The sequence below is a fragment of the Hyperoodon ampullatus genome (genome assembly GCF_949752795.1).
Source record: "Hyperoodon ampullatus genome assembly, chromosome: 9".
NCBI classification, from domain to species: domain Eukaryota; kingdom Metazoa; phylum Chordata; class Mammalia; order Artiodactyla; family Ziphiidae; genus Hyperoodon; species Hyperoodon ampullatus.
The window spans coordinates 51,879,230-51,893,999 of NC_136922.1; the positions used below are offsets into that span (position 1 = coordinate 51,879,230).

Below are 14,770 nucleotides of genomic sequence, written 5' to 3' on the forward strand. Positions count from 1 at the left end.
TTCCAGGCCTACAATGCCTGGCATATAATAAGTATTCCAAACAAGTATTTCTTAAAAGAATGAATGATTACATTGCTTTATAAAAACTTCAATAACAGAAGTATGCTCATAATATAGAGCTTATGAGAAACGAGGAAAGTGATTGCTTATTTGGGTAAGTGACGGAATAAAGGAAAATTCATAGATGCAGAGAAATGCACTGAATAACAAAAGTCTCTGGCTACAGTGACCAAGCATAAGAAAATTTTTTTTTCTTATTTTAACTGCTTATGTTGGCTTAAATACTACAGAGGATCAGCCCTGTTGTGCTATCTAACCCAGCTTTTTAAAACATGCATTTCATCACATGACACAGTTAAGAATCCAGACCCCCTACTGCACAGCCGACTAAACCTAAATTTCTCAAATGTTAAAGCCATTTATAAAGTCGCCCTAAACACTCTTTGCAACACAACTCTTTGGCATAAACTGGTGCCCCATCACAAAAATCTGCCAAAATTTGGGCCAGGCTTGCTCCCACCTCAAGGCCCTTGCTCAGCCTCTGAACCTGAACTTGAATGCCGTTCTTTCTCCTCTTCCCCACTGATCCCATGCCTACTCTTCAAAGTCTAGCATAAGTCTCACTTCCTCCTTCAGTCATTCTCTGACAGTAATTTTGAACATAAACCTTTCTTCTCTTTGAACTTGTACTGCATGTAGAGCCTATATCATATTCTTTTGTGTATACCAGCTTTCTCTCTCCATCAGACTATAAGAAACCTCCATTTTACTTACTGCATGCCATTAATGTTCTAGGAACACAGGAACTCGATGTACATATAGAAATACACTTACATGTAGTTGAATAGATCGCCAATTTCTATTTTAAATAACGTAAAAGAATTGATTACTTACCAGATCAATGAGGCTTTCTTGTATTCTGTTTAGAGTTGTTCTTAGTCTACTACTGCTAAGACCTAGTCCCGTGGATTCCAACTGAAAAAGAAAACGAGAGACATGTTAAATTACTGTGGAGATAACCCTGCAAATGTTGTAACTTCAAATTAGTGAAAAGTAAGTATGTGGTGAGTTTTCACTCAGATACTTAGCACTCAGAGGGTTTCCAAATTGCATTTAAAAATACTAAAACATCAGACAGAAGTCAAATCTTAACCCTCAAAGGAACAAGAGAGCTATTTACACATGTGTATTTACAGGTCACACTAACATCTATCAATCTAATGGATTACCAGAATTTCTTTCCCACAAGTTATTATTTTTAATTGCAAAACTTAAGATTTTTAGATACTTAAAGAACCCAAGGATAGGAAGGGCCACACTGATACAGAAAAAACAAAACAGAGATGATACATACTTTCAATATCAAGAATGAGAGCATGGATAACACTACAGATCTAATGTTGAAACACCAAAAGGATAATAAGGGAATATTATGAATAATCTTATGCCAATAAATTTACCAAACCAGATGAAACAGACAAATTCCTTGACAAGCTCATATTATAAAAATTGACCTAAGAAGAAATAGAAAACTTTAGTAGCTCTTTATTAATTAAATTTCATTTAATAAAAACCTTCAAAAAGTACTAGTCCTACATAGACTCTCAGAAAGTAGGAGAATGTTTCCCAATTGTTTTATTGTTTTACTAATATTACTCTGATTCCTAAACCAAACAAAGATACCACAGAAAACCTAACTACAGACTCCTAAACTTTATGGACACAATTTTTTAAAATCCTTAAAATATTAGCAAACTGATTCATGACCAAGTGGTATTTGTCTTGGGAATGCAAGACGGTTTAACAGCCTAAAATCCTACTTTGAAGTTAACCAATGTATTTCACCATATTAATATATTTCTTTCGGAAAGAAAGTTATGATTGTTTAAACAGATTCAGAAAAAGCCATTTGACTAAATTTATCCTTTCATGATAAAAATTCAGAAAAATTCAGTAACAGAGGAGAGTTTCTTCAACATGACAGGCATCTATAAAATAGCTAGCATCATACTCAATGGTGAAAGGCTCAATGCTTTCTATCCAGGATAGATGAAAGTGGAGGGAACAAGATGAGGATGTCAACTCTTACCACTTTTTTTTCTTGAGAGGTAAAACCTTTGATTTCAAATCATTTTTTTTATAACATCTCTATTGGAGTGTAATTGCTTTACAATGGTGTGTTAGTTTCTGCTGCATAACAAAGTGAATCAGCTATACATATACATATATCCCCATATCTCCTCCCTCTTGCGTCTCCCTCCCACCCTCCCTATCCCACCCCTCTAGGTGGTCACAAAGCACTGAGCTGATCTCCCTGTGCTATGCGGCTGCTTCCCACTAGCTATTTATCTTACGTTTGGTAGTACATATAAGTCCATGCCACTCTCACTTTGTCCCAGCTTACCCTTCCCCCTCCCCATGTCCTCAAGTCCATTCTCCATGTCTGCATCTTTATTCCTGATCTGCCCCTAGGTTCTTCGGAGCCTTTTTTTTTTTAGATTCCATACATATGTGTTAGCATACGGTATTTGTTTTTCGCTTTCTGACTTACTTCACTCTGTATGACAGACTCTAGGTCCATCCACATCACTACAAATAACTCAATTTTGATTCTTTTTACGGCTGAGTAATATTCCATTGTATATATGTGCCACATCTTCTTTATCCATTCATCTGTTGATGGACACTTAGGTTGCTTCCATGTCCTGGCTATTGTAAACAGAGCTGCAATGAACATTGTGGTACATGACTCTTTTTGAATTATGGTTTTCTCAGGGTATATGTCCAGTAGTGGGATTGCTGGGTCATATGGTAGTTCTATTTTTAGTTTTTTAAGGAACCTCCATACTATTCTCCATAGTGGCTGTATCAATTTACATTCCCACCAACAGTGCAATCACTAAATGATTAGTGATGTTGAGCATTCTTTCATGTGTTTGTTAGCAACTCTCATCACTTTTATTTTACATTGTGCTGGAATTCAATTTTTTGTAATTGACCTCCATCATACAGATATATGCTGTATGAGGCATACGGATTGGAAAATATAAGGCATACATATTGGAAAAGAAGAGGTAAAGCTAAATACTAGATACTTCCCTCTAAGCACTCACTTAGCTGCATCCCACAAATTTTGATAGGTTGTGTTTTCATTATCATTCACTTCAAAATATTTTCTAATTTCTTTTGTGGTTTCTTCATTAACCCAATCTTTATTTAGATGTGTGTTGTTTAATCTCCAAACACTTAGGTTTTCCTATTTTATTGATATTGGTTTCCAATTTAATTACACTGACATCAGAAAATATATTCTGTATGATTTCAATGTTTTAAACTCATTACGACATGTTTAATGGCCCAGAATATATGGTCTCTCCTGATAAATGTACCATCTGCACTTGAATATATATCCCGCCATTGTTAGGTATGTTGTCCTACAAATATCAATTAAGTCAAAATGGTTGAAAGAGTTGTTCCAATCTTCTGTGTACTTGCTGATTTTCTATCTAACTTGTTCTATTAGTTACTCTGGTGTTAAAATCTCCAGCTGTCATTGAATTTTTTCATTTCCTCTTGAATTCTGTCAATTATTGCTTCATCTATTTTGAAGGTCTGTTACTAGGCACATACACATTTACAATCATTATGTCTTCCAATTGAATTGATCCTTACATCATTAGAAATCCCTTTATCTCTGGTAATATATTCTGTTTTCAAACTTATTTTATCTCATATCATAGCCACTGCAGCCATCTTATGCTTACTGTTTGCATGGCATATCTTTTCAATCCGTTTGTTTTCAATCTATGTTTTTTGTTATTAAGTATGGGCTTTGTTTTTAATCCACTCTGACAATCTCTACCTTTTAATATGAGTATTTAGTCCAGGAACATTTACTGTGGCTGGGTTTACATCTACCATTACATGTTTTCTTTTTTGTTCCTCGGTTCCTCCTTTCCTGCTTTTTCTAATTAGATGATTGTCTTCTTTTTTTAGAATCCTACTTTAATTTTCCTGTAGGCAAAAGTTAAAGTTCTTTGTATTATTTTTCATTATTCTTCTATGGATTATAATATACATTCTTGATATTTCACAGTCCATTTACTGTTAACAATGTACTGTTTTACATAATATATAGAAATCTTGCCATCTTATAGGTCCACATCCCTCCACATACCATGCTATAGTTGTTATACATAATACATTTACATATATTATGAACTCCAGAAAAGAATGTTATAATTTCAGGTTTAAACAGCTATATGGTTTAAAAAGAAATTAAGTGGAAAAATAAAGAAAAAACAACAACAATCCTTTGCATTTCCCCAAGTAGTTTCCATTATCAATGCTTTCATACTTTCTGAGGATTGATGTTTTCATCTGATATCATTTTCCTTCACTCTGGAAAACTTCCTTCAACATTTCTTGTATTACATGTCTGTTGGTGACAACTTCTCTTAGTGCTTTTTTTCTTTTTATCTGAAAATGTTTTAATTTCATATTCATGCTTGAATAGTATTTTTGGTGGCTATAAAATTTTGGACATTTTTTCTTTTCTTTCGGTGTCTGAAAGGTGTTGTTTAACTCTCTTCTAGTCTCCACACTTTCTCGTGAGAAGTCAGCTGTTAATCAGATCATTGGTCCCTTTTATGTCATAAGTCTATTAAAGTTTTCAAGAGACAATTTCCTCATGAGGTACCCCACTAGACTTTTCTTTGTGTTTATTCTGTTTGCTGTTCATTTAGCATCTTGTATCTGCAAATTTTTGGAGTGTTTCTTCAAGTATTTTTTCTACCTCACTCTGTCTCTCTCATCTCCACCTGGTATTCCAACTAAATGTATGTTTGACCATTTGATATAACTTAGCATGTCCCTAAGGTTTTGATCATCTTTGTTTTTCAATCTTTTTTTCTCTATGTTCTTCATTTTGAATAATTTCTATTGATCTATTTTCAAGTTCACAAATTCTTTCCTCTGTCATGTCCATTTGGCTAAGTACATTCAGTAATTTTTTTTAATTGCTGGAACTGAATTTTCAGTTCTAGGATTTCTCTTTGGTTTTCTTCCTACTGTTTCGACTAGAACTTCTTATTTCTCTACTGAGATGTTCATGCATTTAAAACATGTTTTGTTTTACTTTATTGAAGATAGTTAAAATGGTCCATTTAAAATCTTTATCCCTTAGTTCCAACATCTTGAGTTCAGGCTATATTGATTTTCTTTTTACTGAAGGATGTATTCCTCTTTTTTGGCTCTATGTATTTAGGTAACATTGGATTGCATCATCCATTTGATTCTGGAGATTTTGGATTCTATTATTTTTCTCCAATAAGTACTGTTTCCTTTGTTTTCAGTATGCAATTTTCTTGGCCAGGCTTGAACTATAAACTAACTCTTGTGTAGCAGCTTCAGTCTCTATTCAGATCTTTTTTCTTAGACTGGCTGCAGTCAGTCTGTTCCACACAAACATGGTTCATGAGTTAGCCAGAGATGTGGGTAGACAGAAATTGGGGATCCCTCCTCTGACTCTTCCCCATCTGAACTTCTCCCTACTCTTTTCAGTGTTCCCAGTTTCCTGGCTTCACTTTTCTGATCCCCCAATCCATAAAGACTATAGGTTTCCTTATGTGTGTCTCCAGTTATGTGCCTCAGGGACTGCACTTAGTCCTGGGCTAAAGGCCACGGAGATGGAAATTTTTTTTTAATTAATTAATTTATTTATTTTTGGCTGCATTGGGTCTTTATTGCTCTGCCCAGGCTTTCTCTAGTTGAGGCGAGCGGGGGCTATTCATTGCGGTGCGTGGGCTTCTCATTGTGGTGGCTTCCCTTGTTGCAGAGCACAGGCTCTCGGAGCATGGGCTTCAGTAGTTGTGGCACGAGGGCTCAGTAGTTGTGGTGCATGGGCTTAGTTGCTCAGCGGCATGTGGGATCTTCCCAGACCAGGGCTCAAACCTGTGGCCCCTGCATTGGCAGGTAGACTCTCAACCACTGCGCCACCAGGGAAGCCCAGAATTTCTTTTTATAGCTTCCCTTTCCTTAACCGCTGGTGTGAACTCCCACCAGAGTCTATATGCTTCTGTTCACTCTCCAGCATCTTCAAGAAGTTCCCTTTTGTTTTATAAAGCACCCAGGTTTTATAACTGTTTTCTGCAGGAAATATCATCTAATAAGGTCTCAGTCCCTCATACCCAGAAATGGAAGTTAATTCATTCTTAAAAGTTTAGATTTTGAATCAGACTCTCTACAAAAAACCAGTTCCATTAATGAAAGTTAACTTTAAATGAGGCTCACAAACCGTTGTCAAGTAATAACCCTCATAAGATTTACTTGGATAAGAAATAATTAGGATATCGGACTTCCCTGGTGGTGCAGTGGTTAAGAATCTGCCTGCCAAAGCAGGGGACATGGGTTCAAGCCCTGGTCTGGAAAGATCCCACATGCCACAGAGCAACTAAGCCAGTGCGCCACAACTACTGAGCCTGTGCTCTAGAGCCTGTGAGCCACAACTACTGAGCCAGCATGCCACAACTACTGAAGCCTGCACACCTAGAGCCTGTACTCTACAATAAGAGAAGTCACTGCAGTGGAAGTCCACATGCTGCAACTACTGAGCCCATGCACTGCAACTACGGAAGACCACAAACTCTAGGGCCCGAGTGCCAAAACTACTGAGCCCACGTGCTGCAACTACGGAAGCCCGCGCGCCTAGAGCCCATGCTCCGCAACAAGAGAAGCCACCGCAATAAGAAACCCATGCACTGCAATGAAGACTAGCCCCTGCTTGCCACAACTAGAGAAAGCCCATGTGCAGCAACAAAGACCCAATGCAGCCAAATGAATAAATAAATAAGATTATTAAAAAAGAAATATTTAGGATATCAATCCATATCTCGTAAGAATCTACTATGTGCTTACTACTACATTAAGGTAAGCTACAGAATGGTCTTCACAAAAGAATGTGAACAGGAAGGACCAAGGAAAACATAACTCAAGAGTGGAACAACAGAAGCCTTGAGGCAAGGCAAGACAAAGCAATACTATGAGTACCATTATAATAGAATCAAATGGATTAGATATATACTATAACATGATGTAGTAGGCTATAACCAGTTCAGTGAAGAGTAGGAGCTTCAGGAGTAATTAGTATGAACAGGAAAAAAATCCCTTAACCTAATGCATACACTGTGTCCTCCCTCCCAGACAATGACTTTCTAGAAACCCCAGGACACAATGAGATGCTTATTCTTCCATGAGCAGCAACCATTTAAATTCACTCATACAATTCTCTCTCTTCTGGGAAGGAAGCAGCAGTAGCCATGTTAAAAAGTTCAAGTAAGAGGTAGAGTAAATGCAGTATGCACTCATACAAACTTGCTCATATGCATGTTTTGTTCTGGTTCATAGAATACACAGTTTCTAATACAGCATATGGGTGAACATCCAGATAGAAAGAAACCCTTATAATTAACAATACTGTTTGAATACAGTGAAATGGCTTTTACTGAGTCTTACAGGATTAAAAATGCTTTTAATATGAAATATCAGACTAATGTTTTCTTTAAAACATAACAGATTTTAAATAAAATATGCAGCATATTTTACAGTGAGCACCTACCTGCACTTTGCTAACTTTCATCAGCTTCTAGTGAACCCCACTGTAAACAAATCTGTGCCAGTATCTAATCAGCTAGAAAGTCACATCCAAAAGCACTCAGTTCCCAAAGTTTCTGAAGGACTCTACTTGAACACATCTTATCAAAACTGTGGTTCAGAACTGTTTTAACTAATATGATAGTCACAAGTCATGTGTGGCTATTTATATTTCAAGATAAACTAACTAAAATCAAGTACAATTAAAAATTCAGTCCCCAATCATACCAGTCACTTTTCAAGTGCTCAAAAGCCACTTATGGCTTATGGCTACCATATTGGACAGTACAAATATAGAACATTTCCATTACTGCAAAACTTCTCTTAGACCGCACTGGTCTAGAGGCATAGTCCAAGAAGACAGAGTAAAGCTCATATAGAAGACTAAACGATTCTGACAATTGGCTAAAACTCCAGAATGTCTTTCTTCTTTAATATTTATTTATTGAGAGTGATGAATTAGTACCTATTTTATAGTAACATAAATTCTGCAGCAACTTAGTTTCTGATTATATTAGTATTCTTTCTAATTTTGCAGAGTTAAGAACATAGGAAATTCAGATCCCATATTAAAAGATCATGTCTTTGATATACTTGTAATCACAGCAAGACTATGAACATTTATATGATGAATGTAGTTATCCATTAAAATTCACAAGTTTGTGAAAAGGTACAAAATATAGTATGCGAAAAGTTAGTATTATGAGTATGCTTTTATACGAAAAACTGTCAAACATGTAGGTGAACTACAAATAATTCCCAAGTATCAGATCAGTTACCTGCTTAATACTGTGCTGTTCTCCTTAGGAGTAGAAAAAGATAAACTCAACAAGAGCTTTGGAAACACAAAAAGGAGGTGCAGGAAAATTAATTCTGTGGCAGGTTCAGTTCAAAGATTTTCAATTATTTTAAATAAATATTTGTCATTATCTTCTGAATGTAGTAGTGCCTGCTAAGGTTGTTAGCCAATATTTAAAATGTCTCATTTACTGTGTAATAATTACACACTGGGTCAGATTTAAACAAGGCAACCTGCACATTTTTCATCACCAAAATATGTCAAGGTTAGAAATTGATGCTGCATTTTTTCTGCCAAAAATTTGAACATACAATATGTTTATCATATCAAAGCTTAAAATTAATGTATTTTAAATAAGGTGATGGGGCACACAAAAAGCTAATATCAATAATATGTTGGATTTTTGATGGATAATTTTCAAATTAATGTTATTTATGTATTTTATACAGAGAGAATTTTACATTTACAAAAACAAATTTTAAAAGAAACAGACTCCTCCCCTAAAAGGTTGACTTACTGAATCATTCCGACCAAAAAAGGTATATATTGCATACAAGTAATAATCAAATAGCTGAGACATGAAATGGATAACATCAAAAGCAATTGGCTTAAGAATGTTCATCATCTGCATATATTTACCTGAAAAGAAAAGAAATGAAATAGAGAATTAAAATCTGTTAGTCTATAATTATTAGGAAACCATAAAATTACTTTACCAAAATATTTTTTTAATGAAATATTACATTCCTCAGTCACTCCAGCCATGCCTCAAGTACTCAACAGTCACTTGTAGCTAGTGGCTACTGTACTGAACAGCACTGATACAGAACAGTTACACCATCTTGGAAAGTACTACTGGATGGCACTGATATCAAAAAATACCTACAAAGATTTTTCATATCATTATATTTTACTGTTTGTCTTATACTTATGGAACTCTTAAACTAACTCTTCTACAACGACACTGTACAAACAACACAGTTCCTCATTTCTTGGAGATTCCATTTCAAACAATGTCTTCAAAAATGTTTAGGTGTAATAAAACAAAAGACAATGTACTTGAGGAAGAGTGGGGTTCTTTTCATAAGCTTATACACACATAGCAAAAGTAAAAAAACAAGAAAAAAAGGACACGTGGAAGACACTTCCCATTCCTCTGAATCCTAGCCCTGTGAAATCTAGCGTCAGAGGCTAAGAACATTTCTTTATCACTACATCACTCAAGAGCTCAACACTCGCAAAGTGCCAAGAACATATCCTCCTCACTCCTTCCTTTGGAAGATGCCAATATTCCACTCTTTTTCCTCTAAACATATGACACAGTTACAGAAAAAAATTTAAAAACCAAAATGTCTACATTCATTAACTTGTTAATGTGTTTGAAGGGTGCATGGGAGATGGGCTGAATCAAATAACAAACAATAATGAGTCCTTAATTGCGTTTATTTTTTATAGGAAATAATAGGGAAAGAAGCATATCTATAAAAAAATGCTCTTCTGCAGAAGATGTTAAAACAGGCCATTTGCTTTATTTCCAAATGAGCAAATAATTCAGGTGCTGGCTCTACTTTATATAACTGCTATAAATTTTAAATTGGTACTACTGAGGACACCAGGATTCAAGAGAAAACACATTAACTGCAGTAGAAAAAAATGACAAATTTACTCTAATGGAAATGTCTACTATCAAAACCATTTCTTTATTATCTAAGAACTCAGTCCATCCATCTTAATTTACATGAGAAATGATTCTAAATAATAGATGGTCAGGAAGACATACACATCGTAAAGTAAAAACTATTCAATTTAGATTCTGTTCTTATTCCTATTTACAAGTCTTTTGTTTCAGAATCATTCTTTGTAATTATTTCACATAATCAGACATTTAAAATAAATCTCAATTGAAAAATATTTGAAAATATGCTCCTAGAACATTCTGGATCACTGTGCAGATATTTCATTGACTGCAAACATATAGCTATTTAAACTGTAACTATTTACACATTAAATAATGTGATACTGTAAAGGAAAAAAATGAAAAAAATGTTATATTACTTTAATCCATAAAAGAAAATTTTAAACAGGTGAATAGTAGAATGAGGAAGGATGCAAACATCAGGGTTGACACATATCCAGAATACAAAGCTCCTCTCCATTCCTAATAAGATTAACCATTGTTCATATAATTCATCTTAAGAAAGGATATAAAAATGAATTCTTAATAGGTAAAAGCTATTTTAAATGTGCATTCAGAAGGAAAAAAAAACTAGATGGTCCCAAATGCTCTGAAAAAAAAACCCCATAATTATATTCATTCACTCATTCAATACATTCAACAAACACTTTTTGAAAGCTTACTATGTTCTTGGCATTGTGTTAATACACAAGGAACTACACAGAGTCTCTGCTCTCTCACAGAGCTCCTTCCATGACCTTAAATGGTCATACATGGAAGGCAGCCATTGATAAGCAGGCTGCCAGTATATTCAAATGTAGAAGAGTGAGAACTCTGTCTTTCCAGTTCAAGAGGGCAGAGTAGGCCTTTGGAGGCCTGAGGGAACTTATGCACCCCCTCAGACTTACTGAACTAAAAGAGAATTTTACAATGAATTAAAACATCTATGAAGAGAAGTGGGTGAGAAGGTAACAGCAGGTAGGTATGATCACCAGAAAATAAGAAATCTCAAAACATTTCTAGACCAGGGGTTGGCAAACCTTTCCTGTAAAGGACCAAAGACTAGATAGTTTAGTCTCCGTATGTCATTCAGTCTCTGTGGCAGATACTCAGCTCTGCTGGTCTCTGTTTCAACTATTCAATTCTGCTGTCATAGCACAAAAGCAGCCATAGACAATATGTGAACAAATGAGCATGGTTGTATTCCAATAAAACGTTATTTACAAAAACAGGCAGATTGATTTGGCCTGCAGGCTATAGTTTCCCAACCCCTGTACTAGATGACAGACAGTAGATGGAAACAGGTTGATGGAAAAATGCAAAGAGAACCACAAAGAAGATGGAAGCTGTCCGATAGGATGTGACTGCTTAGAAGCAGCAGGCACAGCAAGAGAACAGGAGCAAGAAATAGGGCTGAGAAAGGACGGATTAATTGAAGGTCTACATATGGGACAAACTACCTGTCCACATGCCCCCAGTTACTGTTCCTACCCAGCAGTTATTACTGTAGCCCCCCCACCCCTTATCAGCAGTTTCAGTTACCCACGGTCAACCTCAGTCCAAGAATATTAAATAGAAAATTCCAGAAATAAACAATTCATAAGTTTTCAATCAAGTGTTGTTCTGAGTAGCATGATGAAATCTTGTGCCATCTGGCGCCATCCCTTTGTCCCGCACATTCTGCCCATTAGTCACTCAGTAGCCATCTCAGTTATCAGATCAACTGTTGTGGTGTCTCACTGCTTGTGTTCAGGTAATTCTTATTTTATTTAATTATGGCCCCAAAACACAAGAGTAGTGATGCTGGCAATTCGGGTATGCCAAAGAGAAGTTGTAAAGTGCTTCTTTCAAGTGAAAAGGTGAAAGTTCATGACTTAATAACGAAAGAAAATAAGTCGTATGGTGAGGTTGCTAAGAGCTGTGGTAAGAATGAATCTTCTATCTGTGAAACTTGGAAGAAGGAAAAAGAAATTGATGCTAGTTCTGTTGTCACACCTCAGACTGAAAAAGATACAGTCACAGCGATAAGTGCTTAGCTAAAATGGCAAAGGCATTAAATCTGTACAATAAGATATTGAGAGAGAGAGAGAGAGAGAGAGAGAGAGAGAGAGAGAGAGACTACACTTATGTAACTTTTATTATAGCATATTGTTATAATTATTCTATTTTTATTATTAGTTTTTGTTGTTAATTTCTTCCTGTGCCTAATTTATAAGTTAGACTTTATTATAGGTATGTATGTATAAGAAAAGACATAGTATATATAGGGTTTGCTACTATCTGTGGTTTCAGGAATCCACAGGGGATATATCTTGGAACATATCCCCCACAAATAAGGGGGGACTACTGTAGAAGCTGCCAGAATTTTCCCACAGACAAAAACAATAAAACCCCCTAGGATTCCTCTTCAAAAGAAGTAAACAAGCCCCCCCACCCCCCAAAATGAGCAAACTTAAGAAAATAAATTAGAAGGTTTTTAGTGTGGATATTGGCACCACAGATAAAAATCTATCTCATTCTGGGGCTTCCCTGGTGGCCCAGTGGTTGAGAGTCCGCCTGCCAATGCAGGGGACACAGGTTCGTGCCCTGGTCCGGGAAGATCCCACATGCCGCAAAGCGGCTAGGCCCGTGAGCCATGGCCGCTGAGACTGCGCGTCCGGAGCCTGTGCTCCACAATGGGAGAGGCCACAACAGTGAGAGGCCCACGTACCGCAAAAAAAAAAAAAAAGAAATCTATCTCATTCTGGGAATTTGGGGATCTGTCCCCATAATGTAAAGGCTACCAGTAAATCCACCCAGACCTGCCCTACTCTATACATAAAGTTCCTAGTCAGGATTCATTCTAAGGAGAAAGAGCCAGCTCCAACACAGTTCTCGTTACTCAGCAGAGGACACCCACAATGGCCATACAGGCCTTCTATTTTAGGGAAGAATAATCAAACATCACCAGGCCCATGAGGAAAATTCAGAGACTGAAAATAAAAAGAAAAGCTGGTCCCAGAGAAAATAAAATAATTGAAGCTAAGGAAGAGAAATACAGTAATTATATAAAACCCTATAAAAGGTGAATATGGCAGGAAAAAACGCAGATTATAGAAGGGTTCTTAAAGATTTAAAGTCATTAAAAATGTGATTTTTTAAATAAAAAATTAAAGAAATGGGAAAAAGGAAGTCTCTCAGAAGGTACAGCAAAAAGAATATAGAAAAATATTAGAAAAATATGACAGACATAAAGGGCCAACCTAAGAGACTAAACATTTGAGTAAGGGGAAATCAAAGAAAGAGATTAAAGAAAACGGGGAGGTGGAAATCCTCAAAGAAACAGTAGTATCAGTCACAGCTGAGGAACACATGAACCTTCATATTGAAAGGGTCACAAACTACCCAACACACTTAATGAAAAAGAACTCACACATAGATACCTCAATAGAGAATTTTGAAACATCAAGGGAAAAAACACTAAAAGGTTTCAGAGAGAGAGAGAGAGAGAAGAAATTCACCTACAATAAAATGAATAGAACATTAGAGGTTTTAACTTTCTGAGGAAAAGTAATTTTTAACGGCAATTCTATACCCAACTAAATTGTCACTCCGTGAAAGAGCAGAATAAAGACATATTTAGACTGACAAGGATTTAAAACATTTACTTCTTATCACCCTTTTCTGGGCAATTACAACTAGAAGAAAGACAAACAGAAACAAACCAAGAGATTGCCTTCACACTCCTGGTAGGGAGCAGTGGGTGGGTGGGAGACACCTGCTTTTCACCGCAAGCTCTTCTTTACTATTTAATGTGTTGCTGTGAGAGGTGCTACCTTGATAAAAAATAGAAGCATGGTTCTAAAGTTAGCCAGCCTAGTTGGAAAAATGTGGTCAGTGGTTCAAGATATGGTTCAGATGCATACAACCCTCTCTCTTCCTCTCCAGAGTTCCCAATAGAGGGCACAGAGAGAGCGGTGGACACAGCATGCTTTGGGAACACAGAGGAAGGTTACCTAATACATAGCCCAGATAACCAGAAAAGATGTCTCTTCCCAAATTACAAACTGCGAGAAGTTCCTACTCCTGCCTCCAACCTATATTATAACCTTGCTGAACTCTGTCCAGGAATTAATGCTCCAGATGTCCTCCACTGACTGTGAAGCATGAAAGTTAAGAACTTACTGGCTCTAAGATCAGACAACCTGGTTCTGCCACTTACCAGTTGTGTGACAGACATAAGGCAAGTTATTTATCTCTGGGCTTCAATTTAGTTTGTAAAAAGGGTACTATGAAGAATTCATGAGAAAATTCATGTGAAGTGTTTACATAGCATATAATAAAAGAGCAAGAAGTCTTAGCTACCTCTGCTATTATTTTAAAATAAATATACTTATGATGAATGCAAAAAGGGATAAGTATATATAGGATGTTACGTGAAGGGAATCTAGCCTAATCTAGAGATTAGGAAAAGCTTCACAGGGGAAGCACTGTTTAAACTCTCATCCTTTGCAGCAACATGGATGGACCTAGAGATTATCATACTAAGCAAAGTCAGAGAAAGACAAATATCACACGATATCACTTATATGTGGAATCCAAAAAATGATACAAACGAACTTATTTACAAAACAGAAATAGACTCACAGACATAGAAAACAAACTTA

At 36.2% G+C, this 14,770-nt stretch overlaps 1 protein-coding gene across 2 annotated transcripts in view; it reads right to left on the reverse strand.

Annotated features, from left to right (window-relative positions):
* The window catches only part of VPS50 (VPS50 subunit of EARP/GARPII complex), a gene marked incomplete at both ends in the record, with an annotated part of 129,250 nt that overhangs the window by 16,179 nt on the left and 98,301 nt on the right, over nucleotides 1-14,770 (reverse strand). For both annotated transcript variants that reach the window (XM_079711612.1, XM_079711611.1), the window contains 2 exons: nucleotides 895-975; nucleotides 8,967-9,088. In XM_079711612.1, the coding sequence (XP_079567738.1) occupies nucleotides 895-975; nucleotides 8,967-9,088 (203 nt within the window). The remainder of the gene's footprint in view (nucleotides 1-894; nucleotides 976-8,966; nucleotides 9,089-14,770) is intronic.